This window comes from Saccostrea cucullata, unplaced genomic scaffold, assembly GCF_032062105.1.
Source record: "Saccostrea cucullata isolate Sc308-1 unplaced genomic scaffold, CSIRO_AGI_Scuc_v1 ctg333, whole genome shotgun sequence".
NCBI lineage: Eukaryota > Metazoa > Mollusca > Bivalvia > Ostreida > Ostreidae > Saccostrea > Saccostrea cuccullata.
In genome coordinates, this window is record NW_026930396.1 from 199,863 (window position 1) to 224,721 (window position 24,859).

The 24,859-nt window shown below is 32.7% G+C and overlaps 2 protein-coding genes across 2 annotated transcripts; one reads left to right on the plus strand and one right to left on the minus strand.

The window, feature by feature from the left end:
* Positions 1-357: 357 nt before the first annotated feature.
* LOC134228427 (low-density lipoprotein receptor-related protein 4-like) lies at positions 358-13,033 on the minus strand. The gene is made up of 21 exons (XM_062710085.1): positions 12,727-13,033; positions 12,026-12,488; positions 11,457-11,709; positions 10,675-10,825; positions 10,124-10,231; positions 9,617-9,883; positions 9,206-9,368; positions 8,938-9,072; positions 8,523-8,640; positions 6,671-6,836; positions 6,384-6,503; positions 6,029-6,250; positions 5,768-5,930; positions 5,502-5,638; positions 5,226-5,382; positions 4,862-4,974; positions 4,566-4,691; positions 4,240-4,416; positions 3,279-3,452; positions 3,011-3,110; positions 358-881 (listed from the first exon to the last, which is right to left on the minus strand). The coding sequence occupies exons 1-21, from the start codon at positions 12,797-12,799 to the stop codon at positions 458-460; spliced, it is 3,810 nt and encodes a 1,269-aa protein (XP_062566069.1). The 5' UTR covers positions 12,800-13,033; the 3' UTR covers positions 358-457.
* Positions 13,034-20,681: 7,648 nt separating this feature from the next.
* On the plus strand, positions 20,682-23,781 carry LOC134228408 (glucans biosynthesis glucosyltransferase H-like). Its single transcript, XM_062710057.1, has 2 exons — positions 20,682-21,030; positions 21,694-23,781. The coding sequence occupies exon 2, from the start codon at positions 21,732-21,734 to the stop codon at positions 23,718-23,720; it is 1,989 nt and encodes a 662-aa protein (XP_062566041.1). The 5' UTR covers positions 20,682-21,030; positions 21,694-21,731; the 3' UTR covers positions 23,721-23,781.
* The last annotated feature ends 1,078 nt before the right edge of the window (positions 23,782-24,859 follow it).

Genomic DNA, 24,859 nt, shown 5'->3' on the forward strand with positions numbered 1-24,859 from the left:
TCTCTTGTAACTGAATGTATGAGACCAAGCTTGAATGTTACAATTTTGGCAAGGGTATCATTATAAACTGTATTCATCAAACATTTTCCTTCAAAACATCTTCATAAGTGAGAAAGTTTTTCAAAGATGCACTGTACGAGTCGTACATGTATGTCGAATAGATGACCAACTTAGACCTCACTCAGGAGACTGTTCAATAGACTCAGAGATATGAACTTCTCAAATTTTGCAGAAGGCACTATTTATTAACATCATGAGCCTGTTTAAAATATTCACGAGTACAGAACAATGTATTTTCAATACTATTACAATGTATTTTCAATACTATTACATGTATATGAAAAGGACCAAAACCATGGGTCAAAAGGTAATGGATTTCCCAATTATGGTAAATAATATTCAGAATTATCCAGATTATTCCTTTCTCGTGAATTGTTCCGGTAACCTTTCTCTATATTCAAGTCCAGCGTTTGCTTGTTCTGGCACCTTCATCGTAATCAGGTTCTGGATCTTCTTTATGGTATCTCATTCCAAACTGATCAGCTCGGAGATAGCCTTGCTCATCTTCATCTCGTTGTCTCGGGAATCGTGAGTACCTATCTGATCTGAAAGACCCCTTGTCCACACAGGGTATCCATTTGCCTTCTTCTTTTGAGAACCCCTCGGATGGTATCGCCACCGATATTGGTTGGTCGATTATTTTTGACTGATCCTCATAATCGTGTGGAATTTCGTCGTAAACACTCTCCCTGTCTTCTGAAAGAGTCGTGTACGTACTGAGCTGAGATTCTGAAAGGGCACTGGCACTTATCTCACTCGGGGTGATATAGGCTTGTCCAGTGTTTAACTGTTGCTTGTTTGAATTTTCTTCGTTGTTTCGTCTGAAAACATAAATGTCTATATTATATATTTATATAAAAGTGTGGACAACGAATTACAATGTATGGATTATGGAAATTAAATACTCTCTTCAATCGATATAAGAAAGAAGATGAAGAAGTGTTTAAAGTCATCATGAAAAGTGTAGAAATGTTGTCATAATAATTTGTCATCAATGGATTTAAAACAAGTTGTCTATAGATAGGCCCGGCCGCCCGATCTTAACCATAGGCTTGTGGGCTATGAATTTTATACTTTTAATAGAGGATGGTTTATTGTAATTGTGGATAAATATTGCCTTTTATTATATACACTCAATTTTACTGTAGAATTAACGGAATCACGTGACGTCGTGATCCAAATTATCAGATCATTTCTGAATCCATATCACCACTCTCTGAAACTGATGACGTAGTACGCAAAAACATGACGTTATTTTTCTTGCGCGTTAAAAAGTCCATTGTTATTATGCTTTGTTTATGGATAAATATTATATAATTGATCTCTAAAGTTTTATTTTACTATATTTAGCTAGTTATAAGGGGGTATATAATAAATTTATCATTATAACAGTAACTTGATCCGAAGAGCCGTATCACGTCTCTTGACAGGCGCGGATCATCAGATCAAACTCGGCGCTTCGCGTCTCTTTCCATCTGATGATCCGCGCCTGTCAACTCGTCGTGATACGATCCTTCGGATCAAGTTACTGTTATAATAATATTTGTTATACCCTTATAAATATCCTTCTATATATTTATTACTAATAAAAAGTCCAACAATAGAAATGTTTATTACGTCGGTCTAACAATTTCACTATTGACCGGTCTTACATAAGAATTGTTAGAGACGTCACTTGTCTGTTACGTCACAATTAATAATCATCGTTCAATATCGGCGACGCGAAAATAGCCGAAGTTAAGAGCTATTAAGAGTTGTTGCTAACAGCAAGGTAAGGTAGAAGGGAAGAGTATGTTTTGTGATAAATAATTTTTGTGATATAATAGATTTATAATTGATTTTGTTCTTTCTCAGCTTGATGTTTTATATTTAGTGAAGAAGCCATAATTTTCCATATAAAATAATTGATAGTATAGCGTGTATTGATAAAATTGATCAATCTTAAGTGAGCAGTGAAGGGTATAACAAAACTATATCGGGCAACATTTGAATTGTTGGATGAAGATAAAATGTTGCCCTTGGCCTGCGGCCTCGGGCAACATTTTCACCTTCAGGTCCAACAAATCATATGTTGCCCTCATACCCAGTCAATAACTGTATAATATTTATCAATGGAAAGAGAAAAACATTCATAGATGAAATAACTCTCTTTGATCGATATAAGAAAGAAGATGAAGAAAGCTTTACTTCAATATGTTCTTTGGGAAAAGATTCAGTGTGTTTGCATAAATTCTTCTTGTGAGGTGACTCCAATATCGGGGAATTAAAATTATTTGGACATTATATAAACGCTATGTTAAAAAGCCAATGAACAATTGATAAATTTGTATGATATTTGAGAGTTGTGTGCGTCATTAGCAACACACATACAGTGAAACCTGTCTTATCCGACATGCTGCAGGGGAAAAAGAAATCAATGTCGGATTGGACAGTGTGTCGGATTACCGTGTGTTGGATATTTCTGAGCGTTAATTATTGTTACTACTAGATGACTTCAATATGAGTATGTCATGTTCCTATTGTTTTGGATGACCATTTTTGCGTACATTTGAAAGGAGGTTGCTTTCAAAATTATTCTTAAATCTTAAGGAATGGTGAATAATCTAACTATAAAGCCTCTTTTAAATTGTAAATGAGGTTAATTAGGTTACAGGTAATGATAAGACCAATGTTTCAAGGAAAGTCTATACTCTGACATTAGATTAGAGGCACTGATCATCTTTAATTCAATATTATTAGTTCTTAGCGTATTTGGACAATTAATGCAGTTTATATCTACTTGCATTTTATAAGAATCTGGGAATAAAAGATATCCTTTAAACCATAAAACTAAAATTGTAGCTTCACCAGGACTCAAAATTATCACAGTTGTTTGCCAAAAAGCAAGTCTTAATGTATAAAGTATCTGCCTCTGCAATAAGTGCTTCATATTTAGGTCTTCAGATCATACCTTTTAACTACAATGACGATGATAACAATGAGAATCACCACCACAACTGTCCCAGCGACCCCTCCTCCTGCTACGGCCGCCAAGTTTTCCCCCTCCACAACTGAAAAGATAGACAAAGAAATGAACTACAGATACTAATAAAATGCATATTTTCACCAAACAATTTTGAATACAATATTTTGTCTTAAAATCGTTTGTTACTATTCTATGCAAGACCCGTACAACCATTCAGTTTAATTGTTTGAATAAAAATATCACAACTACGAACGTTTGCATAGTTGGCTTAGATCCTCGTTCCATTCACCATTGTTGTTGCACATTAGAGATGCAGACCCAGACTTTGTATAACCGTCGTGACACGTGTACCCACAGGTTGATCCAGTCGCTAGACTACAACCGTGTGATATGATTCCATTTTCGAAAGAATTTTTACATTTTATAACTGAAAACAAAAGAAAAAGCATTGCTTTATTCAATTGTCTTAGTATCAAAATAAAAAATTAATGATTCTTATTAACAAGGTCTTCCAAATGAAGCTTATTTGGAGTGGGAAGAACATTATATGCTTGTGTCAAATGTCCAGATCTATTGAGAATACTAAATAAATATAGAAACCAGCAAAGCTGATTGATTAAGCATACAGAATCTGGCGTGTTCTTTGCAAATTATGCATTGAACAAGAAATGATGAGAAGCATTAGTCTTTGACCTCCGAAAATGACTTCAAAATCTGCAATTGTTTTCTCTTCTCAGTTTTCAAGTTTGACGTTTGTACTAGAAATGTCCTTCTAAGAATGCAGAACTGCATCACTCAAACTCGTACAGTCGAAATAAATAGCCTATTTTAATGGCCTTCAACTTTTTCCCTATATGCCGTGTCTAATTAATTAATCTTTGCAGAACATTAAAACTTTTGATCCTGATATTCTAGAATTTACATGCGTCTTTCCAAAGGTATTTTGAATATATGTAACAGAAATATACGTGATGGTTATTATTTTGAACTAAACCTTCAACTAAGTCACACCAAAAACTGCAGATCTATTTTTTTCTGAACCATCCTACATCTTTGTAGCAAATATTACAATATGAAATGTACTCAAGTTAAAAATGTTGATGAATGGACAGACACAGTAAACAGACAAACGGATCAATTGATTAGTATAGTTTTTACAGGATGCACCTCGATCCTAGACTCGGTATAAGAAAAGCTTTTCAATTTAAAAGTACCTGTACATAAATTGTTAGTCTGGTTCCACTGTCCTGTAGACCCACAAAGAAGCCGAGTGCTGCCTGGCAAACCTGTATGATAACCCTCATCACAGGTAAATTGACACATGTCCCCAGCAAATCGTCTACATGTAGCTGGAATTCTCCCGTGGTTAATCGTGGAAGGGCATTGTACATCTATATTTTAAAAGAATAAACAAATTAAAAAAAACATCCATATTCTTATAATAAATGCCACGTGAATTGAGAATTGGTTTTAAGTATTTAACGAATTTCAAAGAATTAAATACCAGTACAGTGTATCTCTTTCCTATAGATTTACTTACCACCTGGGCACAGGTCATTTGAACCTACTTGGACGCCATCTTCACATGCACATATCTTATTATTTTCACCTTTTGGCAAACAAAACTTGCTACACATACCGTTTTGGTTGGAACAAAGTTTATGTACTACAATGCAAAGCAATTCATTTATTCATATTTGAATTAGATTCCATCAAACATTTTGAGATTTGAAATCGTTGGGTGATTAAAAAATATAGTTTACTTCATCTTGTCCCGAATCCTATTAAATTTCCACATTAAATCAAACGTTTATTATAGATTTTTTTCGTACTTACAAATCTGGTCACTTCCTTTGTAAATTGTTAAATGCAACAGTTTCCCGAACAGAGGAGACGAAACAACTACAGACGGATTAGAGCCCGATATTTTAGAAATCTTCCTTATAGATCTGTCCAAAAGGAGAGAGAAGATGTAATAATCTTTTGGTCAGTAAGTAATTAGTTACTGTAAATCACTTTTTATTCGCAAAAACTTTAGGAAAGAGAAGAAACATGATAAAAGTCGATTATATAAAGGAAAAACAACAGTTTGTGAAAATCATGTTTTGCTAATAAAGAGTCAATAACTATCTCGCGAAAATAAGGTGTCGCGAAAATTTAGTGATCTACGGTATAATCAATTACATTTTGCATTTCCCACCTTCTATCTCTTGCAATATAGTAGATAAATTCTCCTAGAACCGCCACAGACACGGGGTATTCTCCCCTGTTAATCACTACTATTCGTGGAGTAAGTGTTTTCATGTTGATAATTTCAATCTTGTCCAGGGTATCGTCACACCATACAATACTTCCATCTATAACAAAACTGAAATTTTTTATGGCGTCTGTACATTTTTTATAATACATATATGGCATCAAAACAACTCAACTGTATTTCTACTTAATATCATTAAAACAACAAACTTAAGCAAACCTTTATCATCGATAGTCAAATCCATAGGGGTAATAATCGGATGGGATAAGTTCGATATGATTGTTTCCATATTTGTGCCATCCATATAAGACCTGGCAATTCGGGGGTTTGGTCGACCTTCAATCCATACCATTATTCTAAAATGAAAGAAATTAATCGAAATTATGACTGATTAATGTACCATAAAGAGTTTTACTATAAAGTAAATATAATTTCTTATCATGTACCCGAAGAAAATCTTTAGCTATGTGTCCATTAAATATTACCCTCGTCTGGAATCTACTTGTAAGGAACCGATATTTCCACGACTTAAAAGCTTGCGAAACACATTTCCAGAACTAGAAGTTACGAAAATATCTTCACTCGAAGTGTAAAATATATTTCCAGTCGAATCGTCAACACTTAATCCTCGAACATCCATGACACCACCTAATAATTAATAGGTTTTAGAGAATAAAAGACCAGTAAAATATTGTTATGAAGAATTTTAAAACTTAAAGAGTAATCATATTAAAATATACATGTACCTTTTACAGCTTTTTCAATGGTTCCATCAAAAGAACTTTTTCGTATGGTATTTTTAGATTTGTCCCACCAGACGATTTCTCCTCTGATGTCGTCATAGTCCAGAACATGAGGACTCCCAGGCAAAATGTTAATCGTATGTATATCTTGATTATTTTGATCTATTTGGTAGATCATGTTCAGTTGAATATCCGTGGTCAACAAGAAATTATTTTCAACTGGAGCTGAGAAAGGAGAGAAAAAGTCTTTTTGATTTATAAAAAAAAAATTGAATCAATTTCAATCTTCCTGGGGTTAAGTTTATTTTACCTTAATATATTCAATAATATTCACACCGAGTTTAATATCGTTATTTACCAGAGAGACAGGACTTTCCGTCAGGCTGAAGAGTATATCCCACACGACAAACACATTGACTAGTGTCTCCTTCTACAATACATAGGTGTTGGCAACCATCGTTGTCCACAATACAAGGTTCTAATGAATAGATAAAAAGGACATTTTTAGAATCCAATGACCGCAGTAAGTGTTTTGGAGAAAATATGCATCTTTTTTACCTATACCGTATTTTTATACTGTTAGTTACTTTAGTATAAGATCTGTCAATTTATTGAATTATGATTTATTACAAACATTCCCTTTACCTTTTACAGATGGTTGTAAAGCTTTATCAAATATACGCATATCACTTGTTTTAGAAACTCCTAGTGATAGGGGCATTGTGATATCAATGGGTGAGCTTAGGACTGTGCTTTCCTGAACGTTCAAGTAATGCTTTGTCTGATCCATAGACAACCATAGCAGATAATCCTGTAATTACAAAATATATTCAATGAAACACATGGAGACAACGAACATTATTCAAAATCAAAAGTCCATAAAACAATACACAATAGGAGAAGATCAAAAACGGACCTCCAAAGCATTGGAGGTGGGATCAGGTGCCATGGAGGAGTGAGCATCCCCTACCGACCGGTCACACCCACCGTGTGCTCCTTGTCATGATCGGGAAATAACAGAAAAATCCGTCGTCAATTCAGTATATAATATTGGACTAACAATACCTATGAAAAACGTCAGTCAGCATTTGACTCAATGAAAAATTGTATTTGCTGACAAGGTCTTTGTATCGACCATAAAACTTACGAAATGATGACTTTAAACGAGACAGCAGAAATTCTTGTTTCATCAACTTGTTTGTCAATAAGTTACATCGTTTTAGGAATTTGTCATACGTAGAGGATACTCTTGCATATCGAATCAACTGATATATACATATATAACTTCGTCTGCAGGTGATGAAGGTATATTGCGGCATAGGTAAGGGCAGTTGACGATAGAAAAGTTAAAGTCATCATATTTATCATAGAACTTGGTTGTTAGATTACCATTAATGCGCGTCTTTTTCAAGTAAAATATCCAAATATGAAACAGATGTGTTAGACTCTGTGGTATCTTTTATCTCAAGTTCTTTAAGATATATCATATCGACATAAGAATGGAAATTACATTGTTAATTGACAAAACATCGTCGATATATCTAAATGTCGAGTTGAAGGCCACAGCAAGTGTTTTCTTCTTTTCACGCATAAGATTTTGCACAAATTCTGCTTCATATGAATACAAAAATAGGTCTGCTAATAATGGGGCTCAATTGGTACCCAAGGGGATTCCAGTAGGTTGTTGGAAGACCTGGTCTCAAAAAACCTCATAGATATTGTCAACCATAAACTCAAGCATCTTTTTGATGTCAACTTCGGATATATAATATATACTTCAAAGTACTTGTGTGTACAATCAGAATATGTTTTTAACAAAAATAATTTTGCAAATGACCAATGACAAGGTAAGTAAATTTACGAGTTCCATCTTTATTGAAAAGGCAGCTGTCAATGATATCAAAAAGCCTGGACTTTAATTTATCGTGGGGAATGGTTGTGTACAAAGTTGAAAAGTCGTAAGTTTTTAAGCTGTTGATTTTGGTGAAATCAAATAATTATATTTCTTGATTAGATTAATAAATTGTGGTTTATAACAAGGTTTTTACACCTCTCTGAGATTCATGACCTATCTATTTATTTATTCATTTTAAGATAGTGTTTGTAGAGCAACATTATTGATTTTATTTTATAAAAAAAATTCTTCCGTGTATGAAAAGTACGCAAGTTTCCAGAGAAACAGATATACTACTTTTTGTGCCCATTGTTTTCAAAATATCTCTTTTTCTGAAGGAAAAAAAATATAATTTCCTTAATTAATACATTATTAATAAAGTAAGTAATAAACTTCCCGAGAAAATTGATTTTTACAATATAAAAATAAAATAAGTTTCATCACTAAAAATTGGGATTTTAATATCTTGTCCTTTGATAGAAATGTTACTCTTGAAAAGGTGATTAGTGCTTTTAACCCTTGTGATATCAAAACAAAATAGAGATTTGGTCTTACCATGTTCCCTAGTGTTACTTAAATCCTGCTTATCTTTTTTAGTAATACCTTGTACACCGTTATTCCTGAGTAGGTTACTCCTTGAGGAAGCTGCTTAAAGTTTGTGTTGCTTCCATCTGATTTTAATGAGCCCAGTGAGGGTCTTCCACTGTCACTCCAGAATACTCTACAAATCCAAAGTTTTTTTTTCTCAATTATCCATTTCACGGGGAACTTTATACATAAAATTAATTACACGTTCTATTTAAAATTTCAATCTTTATGTAAAAGTAATGTGATGCGATCAAAAGAACGTCAAATTCATGCATACACAAGCTAATATACTGCTTCATCTTTGCTATTCTAGTGTGTAAAGAAATTGAATTCACAAGACGATCTAAAAATGTGAAAGAAAGAAATATGTAAAAACATGAAGTAGTGGATGTTATGAAATTGCATTGCTATGCTATTTCATTCTACTTACATGTCCTTTCGGCGATTGTAAATCAAATGGTCTGGTGATACGACACCAATGCTTTCTAATACCTGAACGCTTCTATCTTCTAAATTAATAACCTTTATTGAACTTTGTGTGGATGCATCAATATAAAATATCCTCCTGAAAAATACATGATACTTTTAATTTTTGCCAACATGAATTCTACTTATTCATTTGCTGTAAGAATATACATGTAGATATAGATTTCATAAGCAACAATCTACACTGTTATTCTTAAACAACATATGTTGACCTTTTAAACGGATCCACTCTTAATGCTTTAGGAATCCCCATATTTGGTGCAGATATCTCTAGTGTGTTACTGTCTCTTTCTGTTGATACATTCCATGCATAAATCTTGGTTACTGTATCCTCACTCCAATATAACGTGTCAGTGACCCAGTCGTAATCTAACCCTGCAAAAGGATTACGTTTGGTATTATTAGGAATTAATAATATGTATCATCATCAACAATGAATGAAATTATATACCACACCCCAAAAATCAGTGAGGATTAAATTTTCTCGCAATTTTAATATAGGAATCTTAAGCAATTAAAATTAATAGTTAAAATTTATTTTACTTTGCTGCAGTATATAATAAGTACCCTCATCGAATTACGAATTCTGCAATACGTACCATGAGAAAAAATTATCATATTACCTAAGATTCGGTTTTGAGTTGAAAAATTGGAAGCATTAGAAGTTTCAAATAATTTTTGTCTGTAAATGGTATTCTCTTTTGCAAGAAATATTTCATTGGATTGTATTGAAGCTGCAAAGTATGAAACATCAGCAGGTGTTGATGCTATAATATCGCAATTCATTGGAGAAGGGACATATTTGAAGGAATTGATGGCGGTGATGGTGATATGACAGATTTTAGGTCCAGCTGCCACCAAAATGCTCCTTTTTAATTGTTTGTTTGTCTCTGTAAAAATAGAATGGTCATTTTGTAAAATGATGATTTAAGTGTATTATAATTATAATAACATTAGGCTATAACTTAGAAGAAGAAACTGTTTGCTGAAATGCACCAAAAAGATTCAGATTAGCTTTACCTACAATTACACATAAGTAAAGTTCGCCATGGCTGGTCGGTCAAAATATGCAAAATGTTATGTATAAAATTAAGTATTAAAAAACATCAACAAGGTGAATCTGATCTTACCTTTACACGTTTTATTGTCGTCTGATAAAGAAAAGCCATCCTCACAAAGACATCTAGCCCCAGACAACTCCGTGATACAGATCTGGTTACAGCCGAAAGTGTCACATGCTGTAAACAGAAAAATTCATATTGTTCTGTATTCCTAGGTGACATTTTTGCTCATAACTAGGTTTAGAGTATCATATTCTTTAAATCACCCTTTTGACCCGATTAATACACATGTACTTCTAATCTCAAATAAAGATCTGTGATGTTTCACAATTTTAGGTCAAAAATTAAAATAATAAATCTTTGAATGTTTAAGGTACTCGTTTGCTTTATATGTGAAAGATATGGAGTTAATGAACAGTATTGAAGTTCAAAGGCCATTTTAATACATATCATGTTTCATGAAAAAGAGTTTGTAATTGATAATTATTGTTCCTTCTTTGGTGAATAACATACATTTTAAACATTCATATTACAAATTTCTTTGAAAGAGAGGGCTAATTTTCAGTTTGTTTTATCCTTTTCTTCATATTCTTTCCTTTATTAAAAGTATCAGTAATTACCTGTTGAACTCTGTGGTTGATTGGCTTCAGCAAACAAACCTAAAGAAAATGGAGTAGACTCCACTGTCACCGGACGTGTTACTCTGTGTCCTGTCGAGTTAGAGAGGACCAGAATGCGATCTGTTGACTGGTCCGAGACGAAAACTAAATTCTACAAAGATAAAATAAGCTTGAAAATTATCAACATCCTCTACACTTAATTACTGATTTAAACTGTATCTGAATATTTCAGCACATACCTATAGATATGACTATAATATAAAATTAATGAAAAGTAGGCTTTGGCAATGATAATGATGAATAAATGTATGTTTAGTACTTTTTTTTTATCTAGTATCATATAAAAATCTTAAACATTTATTGCATTTTGAGAAGGACGAATAAAGTGTCAAACTATCGAATGTTGTAAGATTGTTAAGTATTTCAACACTTTAACACCAATAAACGTGGTATTTCGGAGGGCAGATAATATATTACACTATATTTTTACGCGTTTCATAACAATAATCTTTCTACACATTAATACTTCTTGCATCCAATACAGGTAGTAAGATTATTTTCATTCTGTATTTTATGACAGTGCGTTGTGCTCATAAACGGTTGAAACCAATACATTCATTAGAAATAGATTTACTGCAGTACACATTCAATGCAAATAAAATATTTTATTGCAAAAGTGCTCAAAAGTTTGTTTTTGTAATCCAATCTTAAAAACTGGTAATATTTCAAAAATATATTTTATGGAATTTGAAAAAAATATTTATATGAAAATTAGAATTGACCTTAAAAGTTTCCACGCCGTAGAAGTAGGAGTTTGTCTCGTAAAAAAGAATACGCCTCGAGTTTCCCTCTAGGTCACATGACTCTACAGTTTCCCGCGCAGAGTCTGTGAAGTATAGCAGGTTGTTGTGTATGTCCACAGTCACAGACTCAGGCTTAATGATCCCGGACCAAACGAGGATTCTCCTGTCAGAACCGTCAGAGGAAGAACGCTCTATTTTTGGTTGTGTCCCAATGTCTGTCCAAAATAGTAATCTGTACAAGAATATATCGAAATTAATTTTGAAAATTAGGCAAAAAAAAAAAAAAAAAAAAAATATCAAACAAACAAAGAAACAAACAAACATTGTTTTAAATTGTTTTTTAATATTTTGTTTTTTTTTCAATATACATCAAACAAGATATGAAACATAACATTACTTAGTTAAAGCATCATTTAATTGCTAAAACATAGAGTATTCATACAAAGATCCTTATATAAGTTTATGTACGCTTTAGATTAAACTGTTGTTGTTTTTTTTTTTTTATTTTCTTGACCAGAGTGTGTGATGCTAATTTTTTATCACTTTACCTTTTACCGGCATGCACGGCAAGACCGGAAGGAACGTCCAGGAACTTATCCACCACAACCCTGAATTTCGTGTTAAATGCTGCTGATCCCAAGTTTTTGGGAAGAGCTTGAAGTCCTATCCAGCCAAACAAACTATCTGACCAGTAGACATTGGAACTGACCCAGTCCACAGCGACGTGTCCAACACCAGAGGAGGTGCCGACGTGGACAAAGGCCCCCTGAGCGGCTCCATTACTTAACTCGCCTAGAAGTGTTATGGTATTGGCGTTATTGTCACTGAAGATGATAAATCCCCTTTCAAAATCGTAAGAACATCCTAGATGTTTGTGTTTTGTATCCCCGTAACTGAAGCTATATATATTTGGGTTTGTATTGTTAAGGACCCATTGTTCGGTATTGTTCTGGTAAAATATCCAATTTGTCTTTGCTGTCCAGAATAAGTATGGGATATCTGGGAAAAACGCTACAATAAAAATATAAATATTTTACACAAGACATAATGAATTGAGACAGGGGCTTTTTAATCCCTATTAAATTAAGGTTTTCAGAATATTACCAGAGTAATTAGATTTTCAAGACTTCATCCTTCTGAAACAAATTATTTACAAAATTGACGATATAAATTGACGATATAAATTTTACAACACCAAACCAACGTTTTTTAGAATTTCATATTACATGAAGGTACATTGTATACGAACCAGGTTTAGAAACTGCGTGAGCAAAAATGAACACTAAATAAATAAATCCATGGCTGAGCTTGTTTTCCTTCATTTCCACTCTATGGTTTTGAACAAATCAACAATGCGGTGTCTTTAATATCCTCAGTCTATGACTATTTTTACTTCCTGAATTTCAAGCAACATTTTTATACGGTTAACTGGACGTAGTTTATGTCCATATGTGTATCTGTACTTTTAAAATCTAAATGATTACTCACTGAGTAACAAACAAAGGTAATGAGCAGAGTCTTATAATGTTTGTGATTTTTTTTTTCAGAGCACCTGTGCATTATTCACTCAAAGTCTTCAAAAACTAACAAAGAATCGACAACCTATCAATACAAATTTGATCCAGTTTCATTGTCAATTTAAACTCTATGTTCAATGTGTTTTTTAAAACTTCTTTTTCGTGATTTCGGCTGGCTTGTCGGGTACGCTTGCCTTAACGAAGCCCCACATGCTTTTCATCCTATGTAACTCTATCGTACAAAATATATTTCCCCCTTCCCATGTGTCTTTCTATACAGTTCTTTATCATTTTATTTATTTGCAGAAATCAATGAACATGAAGTAAATGTTTTCATAGTACAGATACATGTATATAGAGTAAACTTACAACTTGAGGTAACAATTGTAACAAATAGCTCATTTTATTGCTAGTTTTTATTTTTTTACTCGCAAGATCTTTTGTAAATCGTTCGCTGAACTTTAATTATTGTGGGAAATAGGTTGTATTAAGTGTTGAAAGGTCCTATCTATTTGTGCTATTGATTTTAATAAAGTTTTCTTCAAGAGTTTCAAGTATCCACAACTAAACCACTCCTAGAATATCTTTAGGAATCCAGTATAATTCAGTAAATAATGATAATTTAAATTTGATTTGTTTTGCTGTGAATATGAAAAACTTGCTAGTATTCAAAACTGCCATATAATTTTGAAGAATATCTTCCTCAGAAAAGATAATAAAGATGGATTTACATTTAAAAAATTAAATCCAAGCTCCTCTAAAATACTACTGAAATAATGAGTTTTACAAACAAAAACAATGTTGTCACCTGCTTTGTCAAGGGGGACCCGTAAATACTGACCTAATTTTCTAATTTATATGAAGCAGAATTTGTCCAAAATCTTCTACGTGAAAAGAAGAAAAAACCTGCTATGGCTGCCTTCAACTCGACATTTAAATATATCGACGACGAATATCAATTAACAATAGTTATTTCCATTCACACGTCGAAACGACATATCTCGGTAAGCTTGAGATAAAAGATACCACAGAGTTTTGCACATCTGTTTCATATTTGGATATTTTACTTGAAAAAGACGTTAATAGTAATCTAACAACAAAGCTCTATTATAAACGTGATGACTTTAATTTTTCTATCGTCAACTTCCCTTACTTATGCAGCAATATACCTTCATCACCCGCATACGGAGTTTATATATCTCAGTTGTTTCAATACGCAAGAGCATACTATACACATGTGAACAATTTCTAAAACGAAGTAAATTAGTGACAAATAAGTTGATGAAACAGGTATATCAGCAGTCTCATTTAAAGTCATCTTTTGGATGTTATTACGTCATCCATTAGGAATGGAAATCACCATTGTTAATTGACAATACGTCGTCGATATATCTAAATGTCCAGTTGAAGGCCACGACAAGTGTTTTCTTCTTTACACGCATAAGATTTTGCACAAACTCTGCTTCATATGAATATAAGAAATAGGTCTGCTAAGTCTTACGCAATTTGATTTATTCTAATAAATATACAAACACTTTCTTAACATAAGTTAAAAATCCTTTTGCCTCACATAAATTTAACAAACTCCGGTGTCGGAGATGGTATACTAGTATTTAGACTGCGAGATTACTTTAAAATTTTATAAGATGAAATGGACGAGAAGACTTAGTCTCATGTTTCTAAAATAATTTTAATTCTAAAAAAATAATTTTAAATACAGATCATTTAAGAATTATCTAAAATTAATTTTGTGTGTGTGTTTTAATAGTGAAATAATCAGGCTTGGGGCAAATTACATTGAAAGTAATGCATTACCATTACCATTACTTCAACAATTTGGGCATTAAATTACCATTACCATTACTCTATTTTCTTAAAGTAATGCATTACATTACCATTACTTTAGTAAAGTAATGCATTACCATTACTATTACTTTTGGAGGTTTTTAAAAACAGAATTTTATACAAAACTTTGCGATGTGTTTTTCAAATGCATGTATCCACCCCTTTCAAAACTAAACATGATAATTAAAATTTGATTTCAAGTTTTTGTATATATTACAATGTCATTAACTTACAATCAAAGAAAGTTCAAAGTTCTGAATTGTCAGTTTTGTAACACATATACAATATCCACTTTTTATGTAACTATTGAAGTCATGAAGTAATTTAACTTTTGGGGCACTTTAACCCCTGCCTAAAATATCTAATAATAAAGCATATAGGCTTTTTTGATTAGTACCGTATGAAAAAAATAAATGCATTGACAAACTTTTTGAAAAAGTAGACAGAATGTACATTTTGATCTGCTAAGCACAGTAAAGCATAGAATGCCTGCATGGCTTCTATTTTTTTTGGTACAGTGGAATTTTTTCATGGTCAGTACAAGGTAAATCAGCTCAATTAATGTTTTATAAACACAGTCAGGAGAAAAGGACTGGTAATTTGGAGCACTTCTCCAAACATTACATTGGTTTAATTGTTACATAACCCAGAGGCCTAGTGTGTTTTGGTGACACTCTACTATTCAAAAGGTAGCAATTATCAGTTTACAGTGTACGTTTATTAGTGTATCTCATATGCGATAAAAAAAAAAATCTTTTAAAACTATTTTACATAATTCTTTGAAATCAATTCTTATCTGGAATAAGTTTGTAAACTTAAATGTAAGGTAGGTGTACTTTCAACAGCTAGAACAAAAAGTGTATTTACATGTAAATAGATACACTCCTGCTAATCGATCAATTGCACAACCAGCAGTTGTGTATAACAATCAAAAGAGATCGATTTCCGGTTGTGCATTTGATGCAAATAATTCCAGTACACAGGTTGTAAAAAGACCCGATTCAGGCAATAATTGATATTTTTATTAAAATATAAGAATGTGATTCCATGAGCAATTTATTTTTCTTTAATTTTACACTCTCATAAAATGCAGTGATTGTCGATTAGCGACTATATTTATTTCGAAGTAAGGGCTGGTAGAGCGAAAACGCTGATTGAAAATAGTATTCGACGACTTAAATTGACTCAAATAATTATTTACATGTACGAAGGCTGTTCAATAAATAATGTCATTAACTCGATGACATACAACATAGAAATCATATGACATTAAGCTTGACTTTCTCTCATTATTGAATCTTTAATGAATTGATAACAGTTTATGTAACCACTTTTCATCACAAAGTTTCATTGTGGGAAGCTGGAAATCAAGGGCTATTCTAGACAATGTATTAAAAATGAATGGTAAAGAATCAGTAAACCATAAGAGTGAAATTAAACCCTTCATTAAAGCTGCTGTAAAACTTCTAAAGAATTCCAAAGTGATATTTACTGAAATATGTGAAATTTACAGCAACCAGCTGTTTTATACACACATTAGCAAGTGGATTTTAATGAACAAAAATGATAAACTAGGCATCAAAAATGGGTACCGTCCTTGGCTACAAGGATTTACAGCAAGCAATGTACTGTTTGCGAAAATTTATGGGGTAGTTCACAATGTTTTAAAGAAACATTTAACAGTAAAAAAGTTTAATGCTCAAAGGTCACTCTATGTTGTGAAAAAATAGGAAAAACAACAGCATGTAACAATATCTAAACAATTATTTTTAAAAATCAAAAAATTGTATTTCTCCACATTTGTCTGAAATTCAAACAGATAATGAAACTTGAATCAATTGCTTTCAATCCTCAAAACAAATTAACATTAAAAAGATGCACTTGAAAAAACAGCAAAAACCTGAGAAGAACAAAGAATTGCAATAGCACAAAAACAGGTTTAAATGCTTCTTAAATATTAGTGGTCTTGTTCAAATTCTTATTCTGGGAGGCAGATCATTTTCTGAAGGAGTCTAGAAAGCAAAATTTTGGCAAAAAAATCGAAAGGTTTATTAGAAGAAGGAACCAGAATCGGGAATCCACTACATTGAATTTCTTCATGACAGCGTCCAAACCCAAAGGCCATGAAGAGTAAGGAGTTTTGGGGTGAAACAGAACGTTAATGCTTTGTCACTTCAACAATATTCATTAGATCTTTCAACCTTTGACTTGTTTTATTTTCCAAACTTGAAAAATCACCTTTCAGAGAAAAAAAAGTACAGGAAATCATAGGATCTGCCATATTCCAGTATACAAAGGGCCATACTCAAAATGTGTTCTAAAAAAAAATAAAAATTAAATAAAAATGTTACGGACATGTATTTTAATTAAAAGAGAATATTTAATTGAAACCATCAAGAATAAATCGTTGAAAAACATTTGATGTTTCTTTCTGAGCATCGATGACATTATTTATTGAACAGCCCTCGTATTTATTGATTATATACCCCGTATGACATTTCTGTACATATATTAATTTTTTCTCATTTTTCCTTCTTGTTCTTGCTGGTACTTAGACATCTCACACATTTTTTTCATCATTTCCCCCCTTTCTTTATTTCTTTCTATTTTTTTATACATATTTTGTACGCATCCTTTTCCCTCTAAATGGTTAACTTTCCTTGTTTGTATATCTCCTATATATTCTATTTTTTTTCTACAAGAACATCCACTCTATGTCTACCTATCATCTCGCATTATTTCTTTATTTTTGAAATTGTTTTAAAAAATACTTTTAGCCTTTTTTTAAATTTGTTATTGAATTGAATTGTGTTAAATGTACAACGAAATTGTCACGTCACCCCCTCCCCCTTTAGCAAAAACTTGTTACGTAAAATGAATTGCTCATCTTGTTTTTTTTTTCTCTCTTTCTCACTTCCGTGATATTGTCCGTTATTTTGTCTCTATCTCCTTTCATGATTGGTTCAAACATATGTTCTTGTTATCAATGCATATATTTTCTTTTACCATGTTCTTTTGTTCCAAGAATTCTTACTGACTCTTCATTTGTTTATCCCATTTAAATTTTCTTACAGGAACTTTAATATTTGAGAGTGCTGTAAAGTTTATTTCTGGCATATTTTTTCTTTTGGCATAATCTTTTCTTTGCCAAATTATTATTAACAAAAGAATATATTTATGTTAGAATACAAAGTAACTTGTAGGTAACTAACCATCTTGAACATCTTGAATGTACCTATTAAGAATCTGATGGATGCAATTTTATGCACTAATTAGTATTTTTTTTATAATTATCTCCCGGAGAAAAAGTCATCATTAAGTTTTCTTAAACATTGAGTTTATCTCCCGATTTTACATTCTTGAGAGTATAAATGATATGTATCATGCAAGCTTTTTGAGAGATCTTTGCTGTAATTATGTTAAATGTTTACAGTGTCGCTTCAACAAAATATTTTAAAATGCACAAAAAGACGAATTTCTTCCAAAGTACTAAGTCATTTAATGTGTAGTATATCTTTTGAGAAAAGTTAAAATTACTGAGTCTTTTAATATTTTTATGTAAAATACATTTTCACTCAAAAATCGTCCTTTCCTTTTGTATAGTTTTTTTTTTTATTTATCCCCCCGGATTTTAATGCTTGTTCTCTGCTCGCGCCATCAGAGCGTTTCATGTTTCCCTCTTTAAGCTACTGTGATAGATAACTAGGTAACATTTATAGCGAAGATCGTCATTTGTCAAAGATGTCACCCACCATACACATTAATAGCACTTTCTTGTAAGCACTTAAAAAGACAAGACAAAATGTACCAATTTCTATGACTTATGTTACGTCTACTAGTGTATTTTAAAAACCAGTTTTTATTAATAAATCATGTACCTATCACTCCAATTGAAAATATTTGGAAAAAATGAAAACTCTCTCTCTCTCTCTCTCTCTCTCTCTCTCTCTTTCTTTCTTTCTTTCTCTCTCTCTCTCTCAGGAATGGGTTTGTTCAGTTTTCAAGCGTTTGCAAAGGTTGATATGGAATTTTATTCATGAAAAACTTTTTTAACGTTATGAAACCCAAAATTAAACAGAAAAAGAAAAACATGTAACAAGTCTTCCTGTCTGTTACTCTTTTCTGTGTCTGGTTTCCCTGTCATTTTCCTTAACTATAACTAATTGATTTTCCGTGGGTACCAACTGAGTCCCCTTTTAAATAAACCTTTTTGCATTCATATGAAACAAAATATTCAAAATTTTATACATGAGAAGAGGGAAAATTCTTGCTGTGGCCTTCAACTCGACATTTTGAGAATCTGGCACACCAGCCTCAACAGGGTTTATATCTCTCAGTTGATTTTATATGCAAGAGCATGCTCTATGTATAAACAGTTTCTAAAATGATCTAAGTTATTTACAAACAAGCTGATGAAACGGGAATATCAAGAGTCTCAGTAATTGTAAGTCATCAAGTTCTTTGGTCGATACAAGACCTTTTCAGTAAATACAGTCAGTCTCTAAGTCAAATGCTGACTGAAGATATTCATTCTAATTTTCAGTCAATTATTTACATATCGAATTGTCGACAGATTTTTCTGTTAATTCCCGATCATGACAAGGAGCACAGAGAGGGTGTGACCAGTCGGCAAGGGATGCTTACTCCTCCATGGCACCTGATCTCCCCTCTGGTGTTATACAAGTCCCTGTATACTCTGCTCCCGATTTTTATTGTTTACTGGGCTTGAAATTGAACACCATTTTAATCTCCAAATATTCAATTAAATAGCTTGAAGCATTAGCTGGACTATCGTATGTGCATAACACTATTCGAGAGAAGTTCGGAAAGATCAAGGTCATTTGCAATTAGAATGAACGCTAGGTTGGTGTTTTACATATGTAGTCAGTCGTGTTTTTCGTACATCTTGTCTCATGGTAAAATGTTATAGTTATGGCAAACCAATGATGACAATAATTCAAACATTGTTTTTTTTTTTACTCAAGAACTCGAGAATTTCAGAATGACTTTTTCATTATTCATATCAAAAACATGTTTTACAGGTTTGAAAACAGGACTGCTTTTTAAAAAATGTGAAAAAATTCTTAGAATTTTTAGAAAAAATCTTTTGTAAACATATTAGTCAGTTGATTTCCTATAAATGATTTTTAACCAATATGTTTTTTTCTTGTATTCTTGTGAGACAAATACGATAACCTTTCTAGGCCTTACATACGGACGCTATATTCGGTAATTGATAATTATAACCTTTGATCGTCATTTTTTTTTTTTTTCTTTTTTTTTTTTTGACAAGCTTACCTTTGATGAGAAACATTCCTGGTCATAAAAGTTCATATATATATTCATTCTTTTCCTTTCGATTTTACTATCTTTTTATTTCTAAATAGTTAACTAGCTTGGTCCAAGTTAATTATGATTTTTTTCTTTTGTTAGTGAAAAGACTGCTTGTTTCGAATGTTAATAATTCTAATTAAGAAAACTAAAAATTGTTAATGTATTCAAATAATGTGCAGCTCGGGTTGTGATTAAAAAACATGCAACCTTCATAAATTGTAGATTAGATTTATAGCAGTGTTGTAGCTCTTTTATGAAATTAGAATTGAAGGCAAGCAAAATTTATATTAACGTCGATTTTGAATGATTATTTTCGATATTAGGATTGTGGTCTCGCTTGCATTGTTAAGCGCAATTACCTAAAATTAACGCATTATATGTTGTTCAAAGAACATTTATAAAGAACATTTATAAATAACAAGTTTCTGATCCCACAAGTATGCAAATTAGACAAAGACACGTCATATATTTTACCTCCCGAGTGATTTGTAGGGAGAGAATACCGGCATTATAAATTGAAATAATTTCATTGTTTTTACAGATTTTCATACGTAAGGGAACGGAACTCCTCGGCATTGATACACTAATTGTGATAGATTGTTTGTTCCGTAACACGCCCTTTTTTACCAAGACAGGTTTAATTATTCGCTTGCCAGTAATACACATTGCACGACCTAATTCATTACGTGTGTAAAATATCATGAAATTGAGTGGTATATAGGAATTAATGAGGAGTTCTTGTTTGGAAAGATACTTGGAATAATGTATCGTTGGTGTTCGAGAGAACTTAATGACGGTTCCTATACTATATTACATTGATTATATAAACGTATTAAAGAATGTGTTAATATTAACAGGTAAGTTACATATATTAATCAATCTTACTTTTTCCATCTAAATCTATTATTGAATATATACATTAACTAATTTTGATAATTTGACAATGATCAATACTAGTATGTTGCATGTGTACTAAGAGGTCCTAGATATACAGTTATACTCGTGTATTTATCAATCTCTTGTATCGTATTCATAATCTTTAATCAGAGAGAGAGAGAGAGAGAAAGAGATCAATGACTGGGACTGGAAATAAGTTCATCGCTCCAGCAGACTAGAACTTTAACAACCGGTTGATGTCAAGTTCATCACCGATTGCTTTAAAGCACAATATGTTTTAATATAATTAAGTGATGTCTACTTTCTCTGATTAAAACAATAGATCACACAAATTGAGAAAAATCATGCAAATAAGTATATACTATATGAGCAATTTCATTTTTTACGTATTTCTAACCTAGATATACACGGCAAATTGAATATTCAAAATGTTCTCCGCAACTATTTTTCGACAGAGAAATATACCGAAACATACTTTTTTTTCCTCTGCAGTTTCATGGTTCTAATGTAATGAATAAAAAAAACCTTGAAATTTTGGATTGTAGTTTGGCATTGACGAGAGCTCGATATCAAACATATTCTCCTTTGCAGCTCATTGTTAATGGTTCTCTTTTATTTTTCAGAATGTTTTGAATTGGAAGAACTGATTTTTTAAAAAAAAATGAAGAGGAACAAAAGAGTGTTTATATTCTTTGGAATTTGGATTTTACTTGCCTTCATCGCCATCTTATTAAACGTGTTAAACGTGGATTGGACCAAAACAAACTACATAAACGCCATATTCATCATTGTAGTACTGGGTGTTTTACAGGGAAGCGTCATGGAATTCCCCATGCAAACTGTGGCTACATTATTGATAGGTGGAGAAACTCGAGACCCACAGAGAGCCAAGTGTGACAGGTTCACTATTCTTTTGAATTACAATCTTCTTGCTCTAAGTAAAGACGAAATTGACGATTGTTTGGATAATATGTTCCAAGCTTTTATGGGGAACCTAAGTCATAATGTCTCCGCAGTCCTTGTTAGTGCAACTGGGGCACAAGAACTTAAAGACTATGAAATAGAAGTTGTACAAAAATACAGATCCCTCATATATGATCACTTATTCCAGGAAGGAGTATCCTTTGCTGAAGAGGATTTTGATTCAATCAATCCTGCACATTTGGAACATTTGTGGAAATTATACGAAGATGTGGAGAAATCTGTCTTTATTACAGAGTACTTGCATGATATTTGTGATCGCTTTGCGCGTGAATTTATGGTTATACATCGTGTCAGTCGCGTGTTACGCAAGTGTGGACAGTACCAAGACTTAATGCTTCTATCGGAAGGGGATGACCTGGCTTTTACATACTGCGACAAGGAATTTTATGGTAGGGATGCTAGACCCTACTCCGAGCCTTTATTCCACGATTCAGAAGACGTGAACAACATTTTTGGTAGAAAGTTTGACTATACTTTAGTGTTGGACGGTGATACTGGTGTACCAGATGGGTGTGTTTATGAGTTATTGTCCATTGCTGCAGCAAATCCTGAGCGAGGAATCATACAACCTGCCATCAAGCTATATTGCAATGACACAGACACAATTTTCATGCACATAGAAGCAATGAGACAATCTATCTATGAACCCATGACAAATGCAGTGATGGCTTTGCTTGGTCAATCAGCTTACTTTGGGAAGGCAATGATAAAGAATAAAATATACATAGAGAGAGTGATTGGGACAAGAGAGAATCTAATAGAACGAGTTCCTGTCGATGTTTTGAGTCATGACACTTTTGAGGCAGCATTGTTGCAACCTTTGTATGCGGGTTCGGCATATCTTCTAGAAGCACCTTCTTTTAATTTTGTTACATGGAACATTAGAGAAAGACGCTGGAATCGAGGAGAAGTGCTTTTAGCGATGTATTTTTGGAAAAATGCTGTGGGGAGGCTTATGAGATGGATTCAAAAGCAAATGAAAGGAGATAAGTTTAACCCTACAAAACTTCGTACAGAATCTCATCTCGATTTTGTGAGCAGTTTTATTGCCTATGCCGCCCTTAGACAGATGATGATGAAACCATTCTTACTATTTTATGTTCTTATTCACATTAGTGTACATCTTCGATACAGATACGCTTCAATCATAATAGTCATGTTTCTGGTTCTGGTATTTCCAAAATTTGCAACGTGTAATAAGAAGAACTATAAATATGTCATTATTGAAACTATCGCATCTATTTTACAATTCACACCAGAGGCAATAGTGGGTTGTGTCCGATTTGTGAAAGCTGTACAAGCGAATCTTGGTGCTAATGTTAAATGGATTCCTCAGAGGGCGGTAGAAGACGAATTCAGAGCGTCCAATTGCTTTATATCCAGTCTCAAACATCTTTGGGGATATTCAGTTTTTGCTGTTGTTTGTAGTATAATTATTGCACTATTTGTGGAACAAGCCTTATTATTGTTGGTCATGTTTACCACATTATTTTTTCTTCCACTTTACACGGGTGTAACGTCACTTCCTCTGAAAAAAGAGGAAGAACGCCATTTTTACAAAACTAATGTCGAAATTGCTACTGGTGCTGCACACACTCCTGGAATTTACAGATCAGTTAGAGATTCTGAATTTGTTAACAAAGGTGCAGATTTAGATACTGTGTGATTATTTTATTATACATGTATTTCATTACGTTCATTTATGAATATTCATACATCTTTGCCTTCTGTGAGTAATATTTTACTTTTTAAAACAACTTAAAATGTAATTTGTTAACTGTTAGTATTTTGTGCATAACAAAATAAATGTATTTTAATAGTGTCGTTTTTTTAATTTCTTATTTTTGAGGTCTTGCAACAATCTGTTGGAGTTCCCATGGGAACCAATTGCGACCCATTATTAGCAGACCTATTTTTTATTCATATGAAGCAGAATTTGTCCAAACTCTTATGCGTGAAAGGAAGAAAACACTTGCTGTTGCCCTCAACTCGACATTTAGATATATCGACGACGTATTGTCAATTAACAATGGTAATTTCCACTATTACGTCGATACCATATATCCTTGTGAGCTTGAGATAAAAGAAACAACAGAATATGATACATCTGTTTCATAATTGGATATTTTACTTGTAAAAGACGTGAATGGAAATCTAACAACCAAGCTCTATGATAAAAGTGATGACTTTTAACTTTTAAATCGTTTTAAACTTCCCTTACTTATGAAGCAAGTTACCTTCCTCACCTACATACGGAGTGTATATATCTAAGTTGATTCGATACGATTCGAAGAGCATGCTCTACGTGAGCACAATTTTTCATAAACGAGGTACATTATTGACAAGCAAGTTGATGAATCCAGAATATTAGCAGTCTCATTTATAGTCATCATTTCGTAAGTTCAATGGTCGATACATTGACCTTGTCAGCCAATTATACAATTTATCATAGAGTCAAATCTTGACTGACGTTTTTCATACTAATTTTTAGTCTATCATTTATTGACGACAGATTTTCCCGTTCTTTCCCGATCATGACAAGGAGCACACGGCGGATGTGACCAGTAGGCAAGGGATGCTTACTCCTCAGCGGAACCTGATCCCACCTCTGATGTTTTGGAGGTCCATGTTTGCTCTGCTTCTGTTTTGTATTGTTTTATGGATTTTGATCTTGAATACTGTTCGTTATCTCCCTATGTTTCAATAAAAATGGAACTCGTAAATCTACTTACCTGGTCATTGGTCATTTGCAAAATTATTTTGTTAAAACACATTTTGATTGCACATACAAGTACTCTGAAGTTG

Bases quoted from the DNA above. Each gene is read 5' to 3' on its own strand.
- LOC134228408 (XM_062710057.1), top strand. From the start codon at position 21,732: ATGAAGAGGAACAAAAGAGTGTTTATATTCTTTGGAATTTGGATTTTA.
- LOC134228427 (XM_062710085.1), bottom strand. From the start codon at position 12,799: ATGAAGGAAAACAAGCTCAGCCATGGATTTATTTATTTAGTGTTCATT. The intron at 12,489-12,726 runs GTTCGTATACAA...TTTTTATTGTAG, and splicing joins TCACGCAGTTTCTAAACCTG to CGTTTTTCCCAGATATCCCA. The intron at 9,369-9,616 runs GTAATATGATAA...ATCCTTTTGCAG, and splicing joins AACTCAAAACCGAATCTTAG to GGTTAGATTACGACTGGGTC.